Source organism: Ammospiza nelsoni, chromosome 1, assembly GCF_027579445.1.
Source record: "Ammospiza nelsoni isolate bAmmNel1 chromosome 1, bAmmNel1.pri, whole genome shotgun sequence".
In the NCBI taxonomy this organism is placed as follows: domain Eukaryota; kingdom Metazoa; phylum Chordata; class Aves; order Passeriformes; family Passerellidae; genus Ammospiza; species Ammospiza nelsoni.
The window spans coordinates 89,745,838-89,766,478 of NC_080633.1; the positions used below are offsets into that span (position 1 = coordinate 89,745,838).

General features: G+C 36.9%; 1 protein-coding gene across 1 annotated transcript in view; it reads right to left on the reverse strand.

Moving 5' to 3' along the window:
- Positions 1-20,641, reverse strand: part of LPCAT1 (lysophosphatidylcholine acyltransferase 1) — a 65,720-nt gene that overhangs the window by 15,198 nt on the left and 29,881 nt on the right. Inside the window, exons 9-12 of the mRNA XM_059487322.1 lie at positions 18,022-18,104; positions 7,340-7,465; positions 1,534-1,687; positions 586-684 (exon numbers count right to left, since the gene is read on the reverse strand). Coding sequence (XP_059343305.1) covers positions 586-684; positions 1,534-1,687; positions 7,340-7,465; positions 18,022-18,104 — 462 coding nt within the window. The remainder of the gene's footprint in view (positions 1-585; positions 685-1,533; positions 1,688-7,339; positions 7,466-18,021; positions 18,105-20,641) is intronic.

Below are 20,641 nucleotides of genomic sequence, written 5' to 3' on the forward strand. Positions count from 1 at the left end.
TGCTGTCACTTTCCCAAAAAGCTTGCATTAACAATCTATGGTGATGCCACAACAAACCACTGAGGCTAGAGCAAGATCAGGAGCACTTCTGGGAAGCATCAAGTCTGGACAAAGACTGCAGGACCACCACACATACGTGGTAAGACTAAGAGGGAAGAAAATTTTAAAAAGAAGAAAAAAGGAGATAGTAAAATCTCTATTAACATGTAGGAAATTAAAAAAAATATTTATTAACTTGAAAAATTAGATTTGATTGAAACATTCTAAGACTAGTAAGTACTACTCAACAGACTGTTTGTTTAGAGGAATCTGTACAATGGACTTGAAGTTTGAAACTTAATTTGCTAAAAAGGATTCTGCCAGAGTTTTACAGAGAATTTCAAACAGCATGCGTTCATAATTTTACACAACTTACACTTGCAATGTATTCCCGTTAACAAGAACTCAATCTAACTTTCCATTAATACTGTTTTAAAATGTAATCAAGTATCAAAAGGAAATTTGGAAACATCTATTGAGTCTAATGCCGGTATTAGTAATTTCTAAAAATAAGTAAACTACATAGACCAAGAAAATGCAGCTTACCTGAAATGCCAGCTGAATTGTTTCCAGAGTTTTGGATGGCTTACAGACAACTGACAGAGCAATGACAAATTCCCGAATGTCAATTACACCATTTTCATTCTGTGAAGAAAAACCTTTCATCAAAATAGTGCAGTTTGTCTGAGAAGTTTCATAAATAACTAACAGTTGCTAAAAATGCAGAATACTCAGAAAGATTGTTACATCCACCATGACCAAAAAAACAGTCTCACTGAAATGAAATCACATGAGGACAAGAACCGGGGTGAAAGCTCTGCAGATTCTTTTCACAGTCTCAGTCAAAAGTCACAGTTTAAATATTCTTGAAAGACAGCAGTACTACTGTCACCCCTCACTTGCATATTTAGGATTTTTCCATCTGAATCACTGGGCTGAAATAAAAACCAGAGAACCAGAGGACAACATACCCTAATTTAAGCCCTGAATACATGACATCTGCTCCAAGAGAGAACACTGTGGACATATCCACCTCCTGGTCCAGACAGCACCTCATCCACACAAAGATAATCATCATTTCCCCATTCTGACTGATTGCCAGAGGAATGAAAAACTGGCTCACTTGCCAAGATCCCTCAGGTTTCAGACTCATAGAAGAACAAGTAATTTATTTACAAGGTAAACGAAATATCAGCTAACAGACACTGCATTCATCTGCTATGAGCAGCAGTAGAGGTCTAGCCCAACCCTACCTTTCTTCCTCTTCATATTTTGCATCTAGAAAAGAGATAGTTTTTGTCCAGCTGATACTCCTTCTAAGTTCTAGCTGAAGGAATGCTTTTAGCTGATGATAGGTGCTCTTACCTTGTTGAAAGGGAAGTGCAGTAAGAAAATTTCATGGAAATCAGACCTCAGTGAATTCAATTGAAACAGAAGTAGACTAAAGTGGAGTTTACCAAAAGCAGTAAAATTCTAAAACTTAATGTTTCTTACCTCATCAAAAAGTGCAAACATACTTTCTAATGTCTGAGAAACTGGAAATTCCAAGTAGGCTGAAAATTCTTTGAGATCAACCTTTTCATTCTTCATTTTCATGGCACTGGCAGCATATTTATCAAGGTCATCTTCAAGTGTTTCTGGCTTCAGCCTATAAAGCATAGTATTTTTGCACATTTTAAAAATCAACCCAGTTTTAACAATATGTATTTCAAAATATCAAATGAAAAAATGGATGATTATGGTGTAAAGCATTAAAAAGTCTGGTTTCAGAATTATTACACAACTTTATTATCAAATAATGTATTTATGTAGTTTTAAAGCTCCCATTAGTTCTCAAGCTGTATCAGGAATTACTGCAAGGGCTTAAGAACCCTGAACAAACTCATGTCATTTAGTCTACCTTGATGACAAGCCATATGTGCAAGCAGTTCAACAGGAAGAAACACAGTCTAGAACTAGCTAATAAATTCCAAGCATGGAAAACTAGGTGGAATTTAGGTCACCTGAAAATGGCTGTATTGTAGGACACTAACATAAACCAATTATGTTTCCAAATTTACTAATGTCACTGAACAGGAAGGACATGATGCATCTTACCTAAAAAAAAATAATCAGGGATTACATAATAGTGATTATACTGTTAATCCTGTTTATCAGTCCTCATTTTTCACATTCAGTCTTGAGTTGGACACCATTATGAGGTAACCCAAACAAAATTCTTGTAGTTCCTACAGCTACAGAATTTCCTTAGTCCTTCCCTATTGCAAAACCAGACATTGATGGATGAACAACTTTATATAGATATCTTTTATACCTCTATAGATATCTGCTGTATGGCTGTTGGCTGTTTTTTTGCCTAAGTCAAGCTTCCTGTTTTGGGTTTGCAAAAAAAAAAAAAAAAGAGAAAAAGAAAAAAAAAAGCTAACAACAACAACAGAACAACCCCAAAACCAACCAACCAAAAAAGCCCTACTGAATAATCTTACTATGAATAAAATAAACGGTGCTGCAGGTACGATGTAAAGAAAAGCAGCTTTCCCCCCAAATATAACATCAAGCAGATCTGGATCAGGTCTCCTCTGAACTGATTCAGAGTAACTTGGGCATCTTTCTACTCAGAAGACAAAAAATGCCAGTAAAGTCTCCTACAATGTCCTTCTGCAGTTGCCTGTTTTGCTGCTTGCTGCTGCAGACAAAGAAAAGCAGTTATTCACACAACTCAGAAGCTTCCACCAGAACTGTTCCCAGACTGCAGCTGGGACTCTTCAGCAGCTTCCTCTCAGCAACAAGAATGAATAAAATGCTTAATATCAGCATTCTGAGGAGCTTCTGAAAAAAGATAAGAGCATTTCTGCTAGGAAGATGATCTGATACATCAGCTCCAGAACTTGATTGCTTGCTGTAGTGACCCTTCCTAAAGATCACAACTCTTGAGTAAAAGTACAACTCCCATGGTTTTTGTCATGACCTATATGACTTATCAATATGTACTAACTAAACCATGCCAAGACCTGTATGTCTGAATTAGAAGACTTGAACATGCAAGAATTCTTCCAGAAACCCATTGCTCCTATAGAAAATTCACAAATTCTCCATCCTAGCTTTAAAGCACTTATCTCAAGATTTAGTTCTAGAGAGTGAAAAAAGAGTGAGACATCCTTCTGCAAGCATTAATTTTCCACGATCAAGTAGAAAAGTAGAAGGAACAATAACAAAAAAAATCCATAGAGGATTTGAGATGCACACAGAACTCATCTTCTCACGTGTAGGATTATATGCAAGAAATGTCCACTGATAACACATCCTAGAGTAGAGGCTGCACTGGATTTTAACAGTAGCACGAGGACAGCTGGCATCTAAATCCTCCCTTGAGATAAGCCCCCACTGACGCAGAATATGTAGTGTATCATGTGTCTCTAAATCAGAGATTTTGTTTGCAATTAATTGTCTCAAAATTCACCTAGAAATGAGGGAGCACTCATTTGGTGGGTAGCACTCAAGACTTGCAAGATCTCCTCTTCACCAGTAATTAAGACTGAACAGTTATAGAAGCTTGAAGGCAAAATCTCTTATGGAAAGTCACACAGCTCACCACAAATCTTACAGGCATCTTGTGGTTTATGTTTTTGTAAATATAGAAAGAGGTGTAAGGCAATCTCAAAAGCAGTATGTGGATCAGTGAGGCAAACTGCTTCAACTTGAGTACGACAGCATTGTGTTTCTGGTCATCCAATGTGGGCTCACTTCCCTCTAACCTTTCAAAATCAGGAAGTCATTAATATGTTGATGACCATAAGCTGCTAAACTGAACTCTTCAGAAGCCAAGTGCAAATCTCATAATAAGTTCTGAACCAATGTGAAAAAGCCTGAATGTCACAATTGCTTTAAAATTGTTACTTTTATCCCAATGGAGGCCATAAATTATAGAAAGCCCACAACAACTGTCTTCCCTCATGAAATCATGTTTGTTGGCTTAATAGTTTCCATGCAGGATCTAGGCTTTACGACATATAAAATTATTTGCTGTTGTGGTGTTTTGATTCATTTTTTAGGTCAGTGCATACTAAAGAGAACAGGAAGTATTCCTGAGTCCATGAAGATGGAAAGGACATTCTTCAAGATTAACAGCTCTGAACATCAAATTTTTCACAGCAGACTTCACAAGGAAAACCAGATCCCTCAAGGTAGAATATTTTACAGCATAATTATCACTACTTTTAGTAAGTATGCTAGTTTTAGCTATATTTGACTATTTGAAAATAAGCTTATTTCTTGCATGCTGGGAACCTGCAAAAAACTTTCAGAGAGCTGGAAGAACAGCTGGATTTTGTAGTTAGCTACTGGAAACTGCAAGCACAGAGAAACATGCCCTAAGCCAGAAAAGACATTCAACTTTATGTCTGCTGATGTACTTATGTGCAACTTCTTGCCATCATAGAGCAAGTATACTGAAAAACTGCAAAACTGACCCTCTTGAATACTCTTGGCACACCCTGCCTTGATCCACAAAAGCAGGGTCTGCCATGGCTGGTATCTGCTGTCATGCCTGATCCTTGATCACCTCCTGTATTGGAGAGCATTGCTTTTATCACAAATGCAGAAGGTAAACATCCTCCAGAGGTTTTTTTCCTTGTTATAGATGACATCTGAGCACTCTGAAGTCACAGCACAGGTAGTTAGCTGTGAGGGTTATTACTCTGGAGACACAAAGTTCTACCTACAGTCTGGCCCATTTCAGACACACATGGAGAGCAGAAATCTGCATTGTAGTCTGGATGGTAGAGGCTGTTGAGCAAGAATAGACAGGCACCAGGCCTGAGGTCCTTGCAGATCTTGGCAGCTTACAGCTGCACTGACTAAAAGGATCCTTATGGTCAACCCAATGAGGTAATATTGGCAATTAGAACAAACAGAAGCTTAAAACAACAGGAGCAAATAAATTCAAACCACAACTCAAGGATCTCCTTGCAGGCAACTACCCAAAAGCAACTCATAAGAAGCATCTCATAAAAAGACAGACTAGACTTAATTAACTGTATTAACACTTCCTGAAGGAGAAGATATTCAAAGAGGCTTTAGTAAGGCACAAAATCCAAACAAGATTCAATGTCCAGAACATGGCAATAGATTCAATAGTGGCAATAGTTCAACATGGCAATAGTTCAAATAAAAACAGAGATTCACTTTACACAGTAGGAACATCACTTACAGAATAAGTCATCAAATGAAGCAGAGGATTTACAATGTATGAAAAAAAAAAAAGCTTTAACTTAGACTGCACATAGTTTAGCAATTAGCTTGTTGGTCAGACATAAACTATCAGACTGAAGAGAAACATGACTCCTTGAGGAGCAATAAATGCGCAATTTGAGAAGATCAGTCTATGATCAGTTGATGTCATTGATAAAGCAGTCATTTTATCACAGAGTTTGGTACAAGCCAGCTGTACAGCCCAAGCTCTTCCTTAGATGAAGCATGAGAACTCATTGCTGTGCCTGCATGGATTCTGGACTGGATCCCATCCAGCTGAGCACAGGCTAAGCAAATTTTACAGACAACGATAATGAATCCTTAGACACAACGTGCACAGAAGTAACTCTTCAGTAGAGCAAACTGAGGTGTAAGTTGATTTCAAAAAATCAAAACCAAAAAGAACTCTGAATTTGCCTTACTATAGGAATTTTAAAACTGGATCTTACCTTGAAAGTATGTCATTGCTCAAAAATAAATGTTAAGACTGGATGAAAAATCCATTGGATAAAATTTACTTTTCCAGTTTATTTACGGATGCTAGTGGATGATCTTAATGCCTCCCTGACCTCAAAACCTTTGAATAAACAGCAAAATGACTACATTATTATCAAATGTGCATTAGAGATGAAGTCATATTACAATCTTCATCCAATTGTGCCAGAAAAATACCAGCATAATATCCTTCTTATTGGCACATGCCCAAATTCAGAGAGGATTATATTTTGCCAAGGATTAATTGCTCATACCAGAGAGAGAACTTCTGGGCTGCAGTGAACCTCCCTCACATATGCATGTAACTGTTTCAGAGGCCAAAACAAAAGCATAATTTGAAAGAACAGCTTTAAACTGAGCAGACAGAAGCCAGACAACTTAACAAGAGGATTAAACTGAATCCCAGGATTATCAACTGCATAATAAGAGACGTGGGTGGTTGGTTTGTTTTGTTTCACTTGTTTTTCTTCCTTAGTACTGTAAATTCAGAGCCTTTTAAACAAAGTGAGAATCTTTATTTTCCCCTATAAGTCTCTCCTATCCTAATGGAAGTTTTTCAGATGGAAGCCCTGACAATAGATTAGTACATGCTTGTCATCTGAATTCCTTGTCCTATTGAATGTCCTACATTCCTTATTATCCAACAGAGCTTTTTCTTTATTTTCATTTATGTACACAAGCTGAAGATGAAGGAAAAAATTAGTGAAAGGAAATAAAATACACAATGGAAACATTAGACTATGCTCTTTCAAGTAATGAGACAAGAAAATGAAAAAAGGTCTTGCATATTGAGAGTTAATAGGATGAGGCTGTACATTTAGTTCATAGTTGCTCAATAAGACCACCGGAAAGCAGGAGAAAAATTGAAAAACAGCAGCAAGTTCTACTACTTGGTTTAGTAATGTAAATTGTAGTAAATGTACAAATGTAGTAAAAATGTAAATTTTTCAGGTTTGCTGAGGCTTTTTTGAAAGGTAGAGCTCGCAGGAAATGACACTATGGGAAGAAAGAAGAGAGCATCCATGTTGCGTGCACTGAGCTACAGGTGCATTAGAAAGTCCATCTGGCAGTGACGTGCTCAAAAGATCAACCACCACCTTGTCCTTCTCAGGAAAGGGTGACCCCTCTGTCCTCACTATTACAAGGTTAATCCAGCCGCAAGATTGCTGTTGGCAGCATTTGTTTTCCCTCCACAGATGTCACAGGAAAAGACAATTGACTCTCAACTGTATCAAATATTAGGAAACCCACAGTATTCCTGATCCTCTTCAGAAACTGTCTTCTAGCTCAGGAATGAATGCTTCAGACTCTGCTCACTTGTCAGATGGAAAATAAGAATTTTACAACCTACTCTATTCATTAGGATTCAGGGGTGCTGCTTGCAAGTGGAGTACTGTTTTAATTTTACACTTGTGTTTCCCTGATTGTATGATGACAACACTCCATTTATACTCATAAATGCAATATTGTTACATGATGGGAAAAACTACAGATATATAATAAAGAAGCATATAAACATATGAATATGTTACATATAAATATTGTATATGCTCACCCAAGGCTTCTCACAAGCTTTGCAAATTCTAGAAGACATGTATCTGAAGGTAGACGAAGCTGTCCCTCAGCCAAAGCCAGCTGACAGTCTTCAAACGTGTAGTCTGTCACTGGAACTCCTAATGCCCTTGAATAAACCAAAGAAACACTGTAAACAAGACAGTAAGAAAACTGAGCAGAATAATCACTTTTTTCACAGCAAGAAATCTTGTAACAATTATGCTTTCAATTCTGGAAAACTATAAGGAAGAGACAAAGTAAGTTTATACAGAGAGAATGAAATATGGCACTTGATCTGTTGCAGAGCATCTGCTTTGACTGAGTCCATGAAAATATGCAAGAACACAAGTCAAAAATTAGGCAGTGCATAGACTTTCATAGACAAATTTCATACAAGTGAATATCTAGGGTTTCAAAATGCTTAATCTAGAACCCAAATATATATTTGTTAACAAATGTGTCCAATATTTTTATTATTGATTTATTAATGTGTTAGCGCAATCACCTGAGCAGAATAGCTATACCTTCAGCTAATGTTAATATTACACAAAAGGCAACATTTCTCTATAAAGAACAGCTAGAACACAACATATAAAAACAAGTAGAGTTAAACTCTAGGCAAACAAGTTATTTTTAAATATTTTCTACATTAAGGTAGGAAAAAATACTCCCAAGTCTTTATACACTAAACAATTCATTACTGGTTTTGGTTTCACTTCTAACTTGATGCTCCAAAAGATAATTGATGGAAATTCTGATATTGTAGCTGCCCCGTATTTGCTGCAGCAAAGTTGACAGAAAGAGGTGGTGTGAAAGAGGACTTTAAGAATTCAGTGTACAAACATAAGATGCAATTTAGAAAGCCAACATAGCTCCATATAAGCTACTCATCTGCCACATTTTTTATTATACTTGATTTTACTTATCATAGTAAGGAGCATTATCTCCTTTATGCAGCTTTTTCTAGTTTGATGAAATCTTCACAAAATTTGTTTAGTTACCTTAATTCTTTTCATCTACAGTTTGCCTACCATACCACTAACAATATTTTTCATATGTGAAGTTCATATACACTAATGGCAAGACTGATACAAAACCCTGAGGTCTGCCACACTAATTTTGGCTTTGATGAAAACTCTGCATTCAATTTTCTGCTTTACTATAAGCAGTTTGATCTGTAATAGCAGTTACCTCTTATGCAATCAATTTCTGTCAAACAGTCTCTTCCTCAGAATCTCATTCCAAGGCCTTTGAATAGCAAGGTAAATAACATAAGCCAGTTCTCTTCTGTACAGGGACTCTGACATATAGGACATGCACCAGACCTTAAAGGTACTGATCAGGGCTTCTCTCTTCTCTTTGAGGCTGAGAAAGGCAAACACTTAGGAAGAACACCTCACTAATAAATATTCAAGCTCCAAAGTACCAAATGTGGTAAAAAAACAGATAGTACTTATAAGCTATTTATGCACAAAACAAGGAATTTGAAGGTAGTGATCCTGGCTGAATAGCCTCCCCCTTCCTAAGAAGAAGAAACAAAGAGAAAGAAACAAAAGACAAAGCCCACTAAACCAAATTATTTAGGTACAGAGAAAAGTCATCTTACAAGCAGAATGTTGAAGATTAGATTGCCTCATACTGGTAATCTAAGCAATTAAATCCCGTTCCTCTAAAATTTTCTCTGCTTGATCTGTTCTTGTTTCACCAATCCACTCCCCCTATGAAGTGTCCAGCAGTATTTGTAAATCAGTAAATCACCTTAATAGAATGGACAAGATTTTTGTGATACCTCACCCCACAGACTCATGGTAAAATACAGATGAAGAACTCCCCCATGCTGTGGGGATTTAAATCCATTTCCAAGTTCAACCTGAGTTAGAGATCAGGTATTGTGAGCATGTCAAGACTTCTGTTTTATAGTATTCCATACAGTATTATGAAAGATGCAATATATGATGTAATACATGTAATCTGTATTATAATAATCTGTATTAATATATGTAATCTGTATTATACAAGATGAAATCACTGGTATTTTACAACACAAAATTAATTTTCCTCAAAAGAAGAGAAAGAAGTGGATGAAAGAAGCAGAGTCTATCCAGCCAGTTGAGATTACTTCCTATTCCCATCTTTTGCACTCAATCATCCCTACAGACATCCATGTCAACTGTCTCCAGCAAGGACATGCTACAGACAGTACTACCCAGAGCAGTTCCATAAAAGAATGACACAAAGATCTAGCCCAGCCAAGCACATTACACCAAAATTCATCAGTTCTCCAGGCCACGCTAGATATAGCATGTAACAGAAATACAGGAACTTACAGGCCATCAGCTGAAGCACAGGGGAACTACATGCAAAAGGGGAAGCATGTTAAAAATAAGGAAACTGAAAGAGTAAAGTGTTCCTCTGTTGGACATATTAGGAAATCAGAGAAGTGGTGAGACACTTAAATTCTGAAAGGACAGAAAAAAATAGTGTAATTGAAAATGATTAAAGGTGGCGATTAAAATAGAGAGGCTTTAAAGAAACAGAAGAAACTCAAGCATTCTCTCAAGTGAAATAGAGAAGATGGATAAGCTAAAACATAACCATAAGGTGGCAAGCCAAAGCAAGAAACAATAGCTTGTTAAAACCAAAAGCAAGATGCTGTTCCAACACATTAAAAGAAAGATGACTAACAAAGATCAGAGCACTCAGCCTGGGGGGAGGGTTGAAGCCTGACTGACTGCCAGCCCAGCACCAATGCCAGATTTAAATAACTGCTAAATAATGGCCCTTGAATATGTTGAAGGAGCCTAGCCAAGAGAAATTTTTAAAAAAGCCCAAAACAAACAACAAAAAAATCAAAACTAAACTTAAGATAGAAAATAAATTCCAAACAAAAGCCAGGGTAATTTCAGACTCAGCCAAACCACAAGGGGAAACACAACCTGCATATTTTTATAGCTTTGTGCACCCCTTATAAAAGAGATGGTAGTTGGGCCAGAATTATATTGCTGCTATCAGTGAAGGAAAATCCCCACTACAATTAATACCTACATGTACGTTCAATGCCAACACAAACACAAAATGGGATTTAGAAGGACAAAAGCAGCTTCTTTGGTTCATCTGTTGTAATTTTCAAGCTGCTGGACTTAAAAAAAACCCAAACAAATGAACTTAAAGAGAGTACATATACATCCAGACTTTCACAATAACAAAGGTCAGAAGTGAGGAAGGAAAGAAACACTTTTGCTCAAAGCAAAGTTCAATCATAGAATCAGCCAAGGCCAGATAGAGTTCAAGGGGCTCTTGTGTTCAGAAGACAAATCACAAGCTGTATAGAGCTAGCAGCTTTAAAGGACCTTGATTTCAGCTCAGAATGTTGAAGAAACTGAAACTGGGCAATATATAAAGTTCATTATTTATGCTAAGACTTGTGAAATTTTTAATTTCTTAGAATGAAGCCCGGCTTATTAGAGTTCACTGTAAGGCCTTGGTACAAGTGCAACTCACAGGATTTTCTACAGAACCAGTTATCAAACTACTCTAACTCATCCTCCAGGGCAATCTTTTTCTACTTCAATTGGGGAAAAAAAAGATCATTTCAATTTGAGATGCAAATCACACGTACAATCCCGTATTCTTAATAAACTAAAAATAAAACAACTTTTCCCATATCTTCATTTGAAAGATTTCCCCCCCTCTTTTCTTCAAACTACCTCTACTTTCACACTCAGCTAATGTGAGCCTAGCCTTTTAAAAAGTCCTGCAGATTTAAATGGCCTGATACGAATGTGTCGCTTGACATACCTTGAGACTTTTCCCTTCCCTGCCCTCCCCAAGATGCTGGCTGTTTACCTATCATTACATCACACTACATCAAGTTTCCAAGTCAGCAAGTTGCTTGAAAATAATAAACTCAAATGAAACAAAACCCCAAAAGCTTTCCTGCAAACCCAATCTGAGAAACACAAGTTATACTTGTTATATCCTGATGTCTTATACCAAACAGCTCTCTATGTCTAACATTTGTGCAGTCATAATATAAGATGAATTATTAACTTCCTCATTTTCTGCATACCAATCCACTATGCATGCAAAATGCCAAACATAAAACAGAATGTGACTGCTGGAATATTATGTAAAGTGAGAAAAAATAGTACAGGCAATATTGTGACATTTGGAATCTACATTTCAACAAAAAGATTCTCAAAATGTTTTACATTGTTCATAAGCAGAACTATGAACTAATCAAGAGAACATTCCACAGGCTGCTCAGAAAAACTCCCTTAAATCAGCTATAATCTTTATCGCGTGCTGAAAACATTAGGATTCTATCTAAAAGTACCAAATATGTAATTTGGTATTTTTCTTCATTACTGGATGTTCAGCAAAAAGACACACAAAACACAGTGGACAAATAACTCCAATTATTAGTAGTCATCTAATCTAGTCATCAGTAGTACACAAACTTCCTGAACCAGAGACCTTTTGTACCACTATGTTTTAGAATCACTCATTAACCACATGTTTTTCACAGTATATCTCAGCTCTGATGAAGTAATTTTATCTATCTGGTAATGAATGCCACAATTTTGCACATTTTAAAGACTTACTCTTTTTACTTTTAGCTGATCTACTGTTGAGTGCTTTCCATCTCTCCTGCTATGAAAACTAAGACTTCCTTTAGTATGCTTTTTCAGAACACTGGGATTTTCCTAACCTTCAAAACAACCCTCCACTCTCTTTTTTTCCCATCCTTTCCCAACTGAAGCGCTGCCAACTATTTAGTTTTGGAAGGCCAGAGAAGATAGTCCCTTTTCTCTCCTCAGACTACTACTTTGTGACATTCTCCAGGCAAAAGAAGGTCCAGTCATGAGTCTGAAGTTCACATAAGGAATCTATTATCTCATAACTGTTTAATTTTTAGACAGAAAAAGAAGTTGCCAATGACTGTATTTCTGCCTGATGTTGTTTGAAATTGGGTCCTGTAATTGTTGACCTTGTAGACTTGCACATCACAAATCTTCAAGGGCTAAAAAACAGAGGAGGTTCTCCTGGTGTTGTCAGCATTCAAAAACCAGAGTGTTGCAAAGTATTACTTAACATTTAAAAAATTTATTTCTTCCTTGAGAAACTAAATGTAGCAAGAAGGCGCACAGTTAACCCTGTTCTGTGACTATGTTTTTCACTTGCCACACTCATAGTATTCACAAAAATGAACAGAGTGCACAATGTATCTCATCTCCATTTTTGTTTATGGCGTGAAACCCAAACAATGCACAGAATTTTTAGGTTGGGAAAAGACCTATGAGATCAAGTCCAACCTTTGACTGATCACTGTCTTTTCAACTAAACCATGGTGTCACGTCCAGTTGTTTCCTAAACATCTCCCTGGGCAGCCCATTCTGATATTTAACACTTTCCATGAAGAAATTCTTCCTGATGTTCAACCTGGACCTCCCCTAGAGCAGCTTGAGGCCATTTTCTCTCATCCTATCACTGGCTGTGCTGGACAAGAGGCGAATCTACAGCTTGGAATAACCTCCTTTCTCAGGCAGTTATAGATCCCCCTGAGCCTTCTTCTCTCCAGGCTATACAGCCCCAGCTCCCTCAGCCACTTCTGACATTATTTGCTCTCTAGACCCTTCACCATCAATGCTTCCAATGGACACTTGTTAACTCCAGCACTACAGTAATTCCACTTATACTGATGCTTATGCCTTTAATGGTATAAAAATGCCAAAAACCCAGTTTGGATTTCAAAGTTGAATGCTGAGCATCCAAACAGAACCTGTGCAGAATCACACAAGGAAATTTCAGACAGCACAGGCACAAAACACAGCAGTTTTTCCAAAGGTGGATTCAACAGGCCACTGAATACAGCAAATAGCCATGAGTCAGACCAGTAAGCTACTGCAAACTCCCATCTTCAAGGCTACTCTTCTGCAATTAGCATTACTCTATCACATATATTGGCAAAGAACACATTTTGATGCTGCCAGAGCTTGCAAGAAAAAAAACCCTGATTTTGACTGTGTAGAAGATGACAAAAGGGAAGACGGACACAGAAGACTACTTCTGTTTTTTGCCTTCACCAGCATGCTGGATAAAAGTACTCATTTTTCAAAAGCAAAATGTAATGCTCATATGTCAAGCTGTTAAGTCAGTGCTTTAACTGTATGACATGCTCCAACACAGGGAAAGTGATCCTGGCAAGCACCTGACAGAAAACATCAGGAAGGCAGATGTTTCAAGTTCCATGTCTAACATGCTGCACTTTAATCAATTTCAGCAGCTACTGCAAATATAAAAATATGTCTTTAAATGTTTCTGTGAGGAAGACAGACAAAATTACTGGAAAAATGCAAACTGGACTGTAACATTTTGCTATTTCTACAGGAAGGCTGCCTTTCTGGGCTCACCAAAAATGAAACTTCAGAACTCCTGGACAGTGTCACACACATGTTATTACAGTGCTCAGTTTAACACTCAAAAGACCTAGGAAAACAAAATGCTCAAATCAGGAGTACTGAAAGAACTTAAGTTCTGAGGTGCTTACAGTTTTGAAAAACAAAGGGCCAAAGGTTTCTGGTTTCCATCAAGTTTCAGGCTTAACGTCTGCCACATGCAAAAAAAATCTAACAAATTTGCAATAATTTGTTTTTCATTTTTCCCCCCAACTGTACCACCTAACCAAATTCTTCCCTATTTTGAAGACAGTCTTTAAGAGAAACTAAAACTAAAGGAAAATTGTGTTTGCATGTAATTAAGTGACCTGTGGGTCTGTGTATCATCATCTAGTCAGCTTATATCTGTAATTACAGCTGAGGTTACTTTAGACTTGCACAAAGAACCTGCAGTGCAGATTTTCACAATCAGCTGCCCTCACTACCACTGGCTTATCTATGTACAAAATGAATTTTTGCAGCTAACTAAAAGCTAAGCTGCTGACATACTTCTTTCAAACATATCTGAGTCCTAAAGAGCAGCAGGGTAACAAACTTGGTTTTCCCCTCAAAGTGGCAGTAAAAGTTATCTACTTTTTCCGTCAAACCAAATTTATATACCCTAAATAGTACTTTGAGTACAACTAAGAGATGTCTTTCAGAGTACAGCTGCTCATGAAAATTAGGCATTTAAGAACAGTAGCAAATGGGTAAAGCCCCACAATAAAAAGAGGCAACTAATATATTTTCTTTAGGGGGGAAATACTCCAAACAAACCACAAAACAAATAATTCTTTAAATAGCTATCAGTAAATTAAGAACTATGATGCAGCAAAACAACATAGAAAGGTAAAAACTTGAAGTTGATGCAGCTAAGAAGCGTAAGACTTTTTAATGCATAAGAGAAAATACAAAAAATAATGTAACCAACTACTAGCTAAGGATAGGAAAATTGTCATCAGGAAAAAAACTCTTCTGTCACGTGCAATATTACATTAGGAAACAATTAAGACAACAAATCTTATGAATAAAAGAAAGTATTTCCCAATGCACTAAGAGCGATAGAGATATTTCCTCTAGCACTGAGAAATTTTTAGAAATAAATACTTGTGCTTACAAGGTCAAGAGATTTGTTCCTAATAGTTCTGGAAAAGCTGGGATTGAAGTTTCAAGTGGCTGGCAATTTTACAACACTAACATAGTTCCAGTAAACTATTACTTATTAATTTGAAGATTAAAAAAACCCCCCAAAAAAACCACGGGCCAGAATGTTTGACACTCCAGTAGAAAATATAGAAGAAACTGTGGAACTCAAGAAATTAACAGACCAAACACAGTTGGTTGGCTACCATCAACATAAGATGATAATAGGTTATGCACATGAAGACCAAAATGATGATTTTGTTTAAGTAATACAAAAGTAAGGCAATATAATATTTACCTACATGGCATTACTTACTAGTAGGGTGGTTTCAGAGTTTTGTTAGAGCCAATAAAGAACACATGAAATGAATTAACACTTTATGAAATGAATTAACACTTTATTTTTTGATTTTAAAGAACTAGGTGTGACTGATGCCATATTTAAAAGCACTCAACATTTTCAGTGATTTGAAAGTGACTCTAAACACAGCTCCTGATAGCACTTGGTGGGTGACACGAGCATTGACTAAACTGAGTAGGAGCCAGAACAAGGCCAGAAAGCCCAAACAAGACAGACTCACTCAAAAATGAGTTTTATGAGAAAATTAAATGTGAAGCATATCTTTAAGATATAAGTAGGGACAATATTTTAAACAGCAGATGAATCTATTCTGCACATACTTTTTATGCAAATTAAAAAAATTACCCAAAGGATGGCAAGCACATTCAGCAACAGTGGCTATCCTGTATTAATAATTCCAGTTCTGATACCACAGGCACACTTTGGCATTCACTTTTTGGGCAAGTAAATTTATCCAATGTGCAAAGTTTGCTAAAGAAGCAAACCTCCATGAATGACAGCACCTCCTTAACAAAATATTTAGTGTTCACTTACATATATATATATATATAAAAAAAAATTGAGTAGAGACCACCATCACTCACATTTGTGGCCACCCACAGGAAAGCTAGTCAAATATGGATAAACCAAAAATTCTTCAGAGAGTCAACAAGCAGAAGCAGCATAAGATACAGATGTCTTGTCAAATGCTGCGTTCAATGCTAAATAGAAGCTGTTCACAAATTAAGATTATTGTGAAGACAAACAATTTCAAGAGGAGAAACTGTATCTATTGCTCACTCAGTAACTTCTATCAACTCCCTCTGAAACCAAGAGCAAGACACAAGGTTTCCACAACACTGGTTCTAGACTCACAAATACATTATTACCTGGGAGTGCCACCTTTGATGCTGTAAAATATCCAGTAGAATTAGGCACTTCTGCCTGAGAAAAATAATGGGGAGGAGGAGTAAGAAGACACCTAAAGAGATGCCAGAAGGATCTCTTGACAATAAGATGCTACACTGCCACTAAGTCAATCCTCAAAAAAATCTAGATGAAACAGTAATATTGTCCTTTATCCAGCAATGCAGAGTGCAATGCTACCACCAAACAGCACCCAAGGTACTTCAGTTGCAACTGCTACAGCTCCAGAAAGCCTTGACAGCATTTGAGCTGGAATCTCCTGCACCAAAAGCTGCATGAGTAAGCCCAGAGAACTGACACAAGAAGGAGGTATCTGGAAGTGGTCAGAAGTAAACAATTTTTAACTATGTTGATGTTACTTGGTCTACAGTTATGATGGTATCCAGGCATCTACATTCTGGTTTATTCCCATCCGCATTTTGACTTCAAAACTTTAATATCCAAACACATTTGTTTCCCCATTCACATTAACACAGCATCTACAGCCCCTGCTTCATTCCAAAGTAATTTTTGACATATCTCGTTCTGACAGTCTTCCTGTTAGATCTGCACTCCTCTTCTGTGACCACAAATGCTTAATTCTTCAGGGGTGGGAGGGAGAAGCATAATCATGATTTTCCTCCTAAGCACACTTAGAGAGGAAGGCTTGCAACATGCCAGTTGTTGTAAACTTTTGTAGGCTTTCAAAAGTTTTCCTTATAGCACACAATCTCTGTTATGTGATTGGAGCAGAGTTCAGAATGAAGATTTAATAATCTGGCCTTCCACACTAAGTCTGAGGACAGCACTTGCCAGGTGATGGTCTTTAATTAACAACAAAAGTCTTTGAGGCCAGTGCCTCAAAGATTTTTGACTCCAAGACAGGATGATTCAAACAGGTCCTTTTGTTCTTTTCTCCTTTGAGAAATGTCCTTTTGTACAATGGATCTATTGTTATATTATTGTCTCAGCATCCTTAAGGAAACTCACAGACCTGGGTTCAAGCAGACAAGAATTCTCAGTTACTACCTACAAACTGGCCTTTGGCTTAAATAGGAAACGGAAGAGAAGTTACACAAAGGAAATTATGATTTCACAAGTTCTTTCAAAATCAGGATTAGGAAGATACATAAACCTCTCAAGAGTTATTAGTGATCACAAGCCTGAGGGTTCACTGTAAATATGGAAAGGAGTTATCTACTGACTAATGGAAGATTTACTGAAAGAACAAAAAAATAAATGAAAAAGACATGAATAAAAATGCAACAAGAGTGAAAGTATTAAATGTTGCCTTTATTATACCCTATGGACAAGTGTTTTAACTGTCTTCACATAAACATTAACTTCAAATAATTTACATTGTATCAATTCTCTGTTTCCAATGGAAATAAAGCCACTTCACTGCATTTTACTGTTTGAAATACTACTGGCGAACAATGAATACATGAAACTATTCTTAACCTCATTAAAACAGTCACAGCTTAAAATGCAACCCCAATAGCACAAAATTCAGTTACATAACTTTCCTAAAATTCCACCATGCCCTTTCCCCAAAAGACTAAATACCCACTGGAGCAAGCAGAACTGGCTTTTTATATGAAGGCATGTTAAAAACCCCCAAAAGAACCAACAGAAAAAGAAATATTCCAAACCCATCAACTCCAACAGTTCTTGCTGTATTTGTGGCTCCCTGGCCTGCTTCAGAGGGGAAAGTAACTGCTATGTAAAAGGTCTTGCAGACACTCCTGCAGACTACAAGGTTCTTTGTAGGCAGACAACCACACCAACTTGATTTCATGATATTTTCTAAATTTAAAATCACAGATCTATTTTTACACAGAATTACAACATACTTACTCTGCCATTACACGCCTGACGTTATTGGCATACAATACTGGGTTTTTTCTTTCTTCTTCTGAAGGAATGTACACGGGTAGAAACTGCATACAGAGAACTGAATTATACCAAAATATTTAACATTTTAAACAATTTCTTACAGCACTATCGTGAAAATTGTATACAGTTTGTTGTTACTCAGAAAATTACATTAAGACTACAGAAAATATTAAAAATTAAACTTTTAAATGCTTAAGCATATGTCATACTTCTAGAAATTCATATAACACTGACTCTGCTCATTTCTCACCACACGGAATCCAAGTAGAGTTTTATCTTCATTTCCTAAGTGGGACTCAGAATTTTAAAATAATTTAGAAATATTAGCACTTTCTTGCATAAACCTCACTTACCTTCTGTATTGTTCAGCTCTTTTCAGATAACCAAAAAAAAGCACATGCAACAGGAATATTGTTTTATAACTTAAAAATTAAGAATCCAAATTTTAAGGACATCAGGTATTTACTGTTCCCCCTGCACATTTTGAAATCATGTACGACTGCCTAATATACACAGGAAAAGTGTTTTTATTTTCTGCTGTTAGATGTTTTGAAACTTTTTTCCTTCTAATTGGACATAAGCCATTAATGCTCCATTGAAATAAAAAAATCTAAATGAATGCAGATGACCAGAGAACCACAGAATAGCTGATGTTGGAAAGTGGAAAATTAAACCAGAGCTGCTGGAGACCCACCACAGAAAGGGCAGCTTTCAGAATGGCATGGCCTACATTAAAATATCTTCCAGTATTTAAAGCTGTTTTTAAGTGTCCATTGAAAAATTATGTAAGCCCCAAGATCACGGCCAATCTCACCAATAAAAACCTTCAAAACATTTCCTTCTGCCAAATGACAAACTTCCCAGATGGGAGGAACAAGAGAGGATCACTCTGATCACCACTCCTAGTCAGTACCAGACACACAACTCTTAGTAGTGCAGCACAGTGAGATAATTTATGCACTAAGTGAGCAAAATGCTCACAATCCTGTGTAAAGCTTCTGTATTAGAAAAAAAGCTGCAAGAAGCTTAGATGCAGTACATATAATTACCTATGGGAAGGGAAAATGGAAATTATGACCCAGAAATTTCACACTGGTCTTTAAACCAGAAAGTAACAACTGGGTAAAGTTGTTAGTCTTTATTTTAAAGTTCATAATCTCAGCAAACACTTCTCAATAACCACAAAGCTAGCTGTGTTTTTAAAATTACTGTGTTTTAAAATTAGCTGTGTTTTTAAAGTTACTGATCATAACTGTATGATCAACAGTACCCAAACACTCCTGTTGGACATTCATCTGTTTCATGTAAAGGACAAATATTGAATTTATTTTGAGTTTTGGAGTTTTTCCTACATGCACCACTGCAGCTGAAAACACATGACTCCTGTCTTTTAAGTTTACATTACAAGCAGGTACACCAGCCTCATGTAATACACAAAACCACAAAGACTGTGCAGTTAACAGAGATGGAAAGACTGCTCCTTCAACTTCCAAACCTCATTCCATTTATTTGAGTTGCAAATGGCTATTAAGTAATGTGTCCAAACACAGCAGAAGTTTGAATATGAGGTGATTTCAGAGGTGTTCTGCATGTCTGTGCCTAACTCAACATAAACAACATAATCATTTCAATATCACTAACAAAACCAAGAGAAGAACTGCTGCTGCAGACTGTCATGGATATACAAACACTGAAGTTGACAGGTCAGTAAAACAAACAGACATGAGCCAAAACAAACTACATGTGCAGATGATCACACATCCTTTCTTCTTCACATTGCCAGCATGCCATTTTTAAGTACAAGATGGGAGGATGGGCAAATATTTACAGAAACCTATTATAAAACTTACATAGATTTTATTTTGTAGTGACACTGGATGACACACAGAACATGTCAGAACATATATTATATGCAGAGAAGCCAGACTAGCTAAATTTGGATCCTGATTGCTGGCTGGTAAATCTTACTGGCTATCATTTAATCAAAAAAACCCCAAACCTCTGACGTTGTGTTGTTTTGTTATAGGTCTCCCTGAGTTATTGAATCATCAGCAGTAACTCTGGTATCCAGGCTCCTAGGTTTTTGCCAGTATCTGTGCTGATTGAACAGAGCAGGAATATCCACCAACAAAATTCAGAGACCAGAGGAACAATATGACTTTGAACACAAACAACCAATTTTTCCCATATGTTACTAGTCCTCACTGCACTTCCTTGCAAAACCAGATTCAACTGCTACAGCTCCAGAACAGCCTTGACAGCATTTGAGCTGGAATCTCCTGTACCAAAAGCTGCATAACCTGGGAAAGTCTAGAGAACTGACACAAGAAGGAGGCATCTGGAAGTGGTCAGAAGTAAATAATTTTTAACTATGTTGATGCTAATTAGTCTACAGTTATCCAGGTAGTATCCATGTCATCCAGGCATCAACATTGTTTCACTCCCATCTGCATTTTAACTTCAAAACTTTGATACCCAAACACATTTGTTTTGCCATTCACATTAACACAGCCTCATACTTGCCTTGAGGCATTACTCTGCCTCATACTTGAGAGCAACCTTGCAAACAGGTCTACTCCTC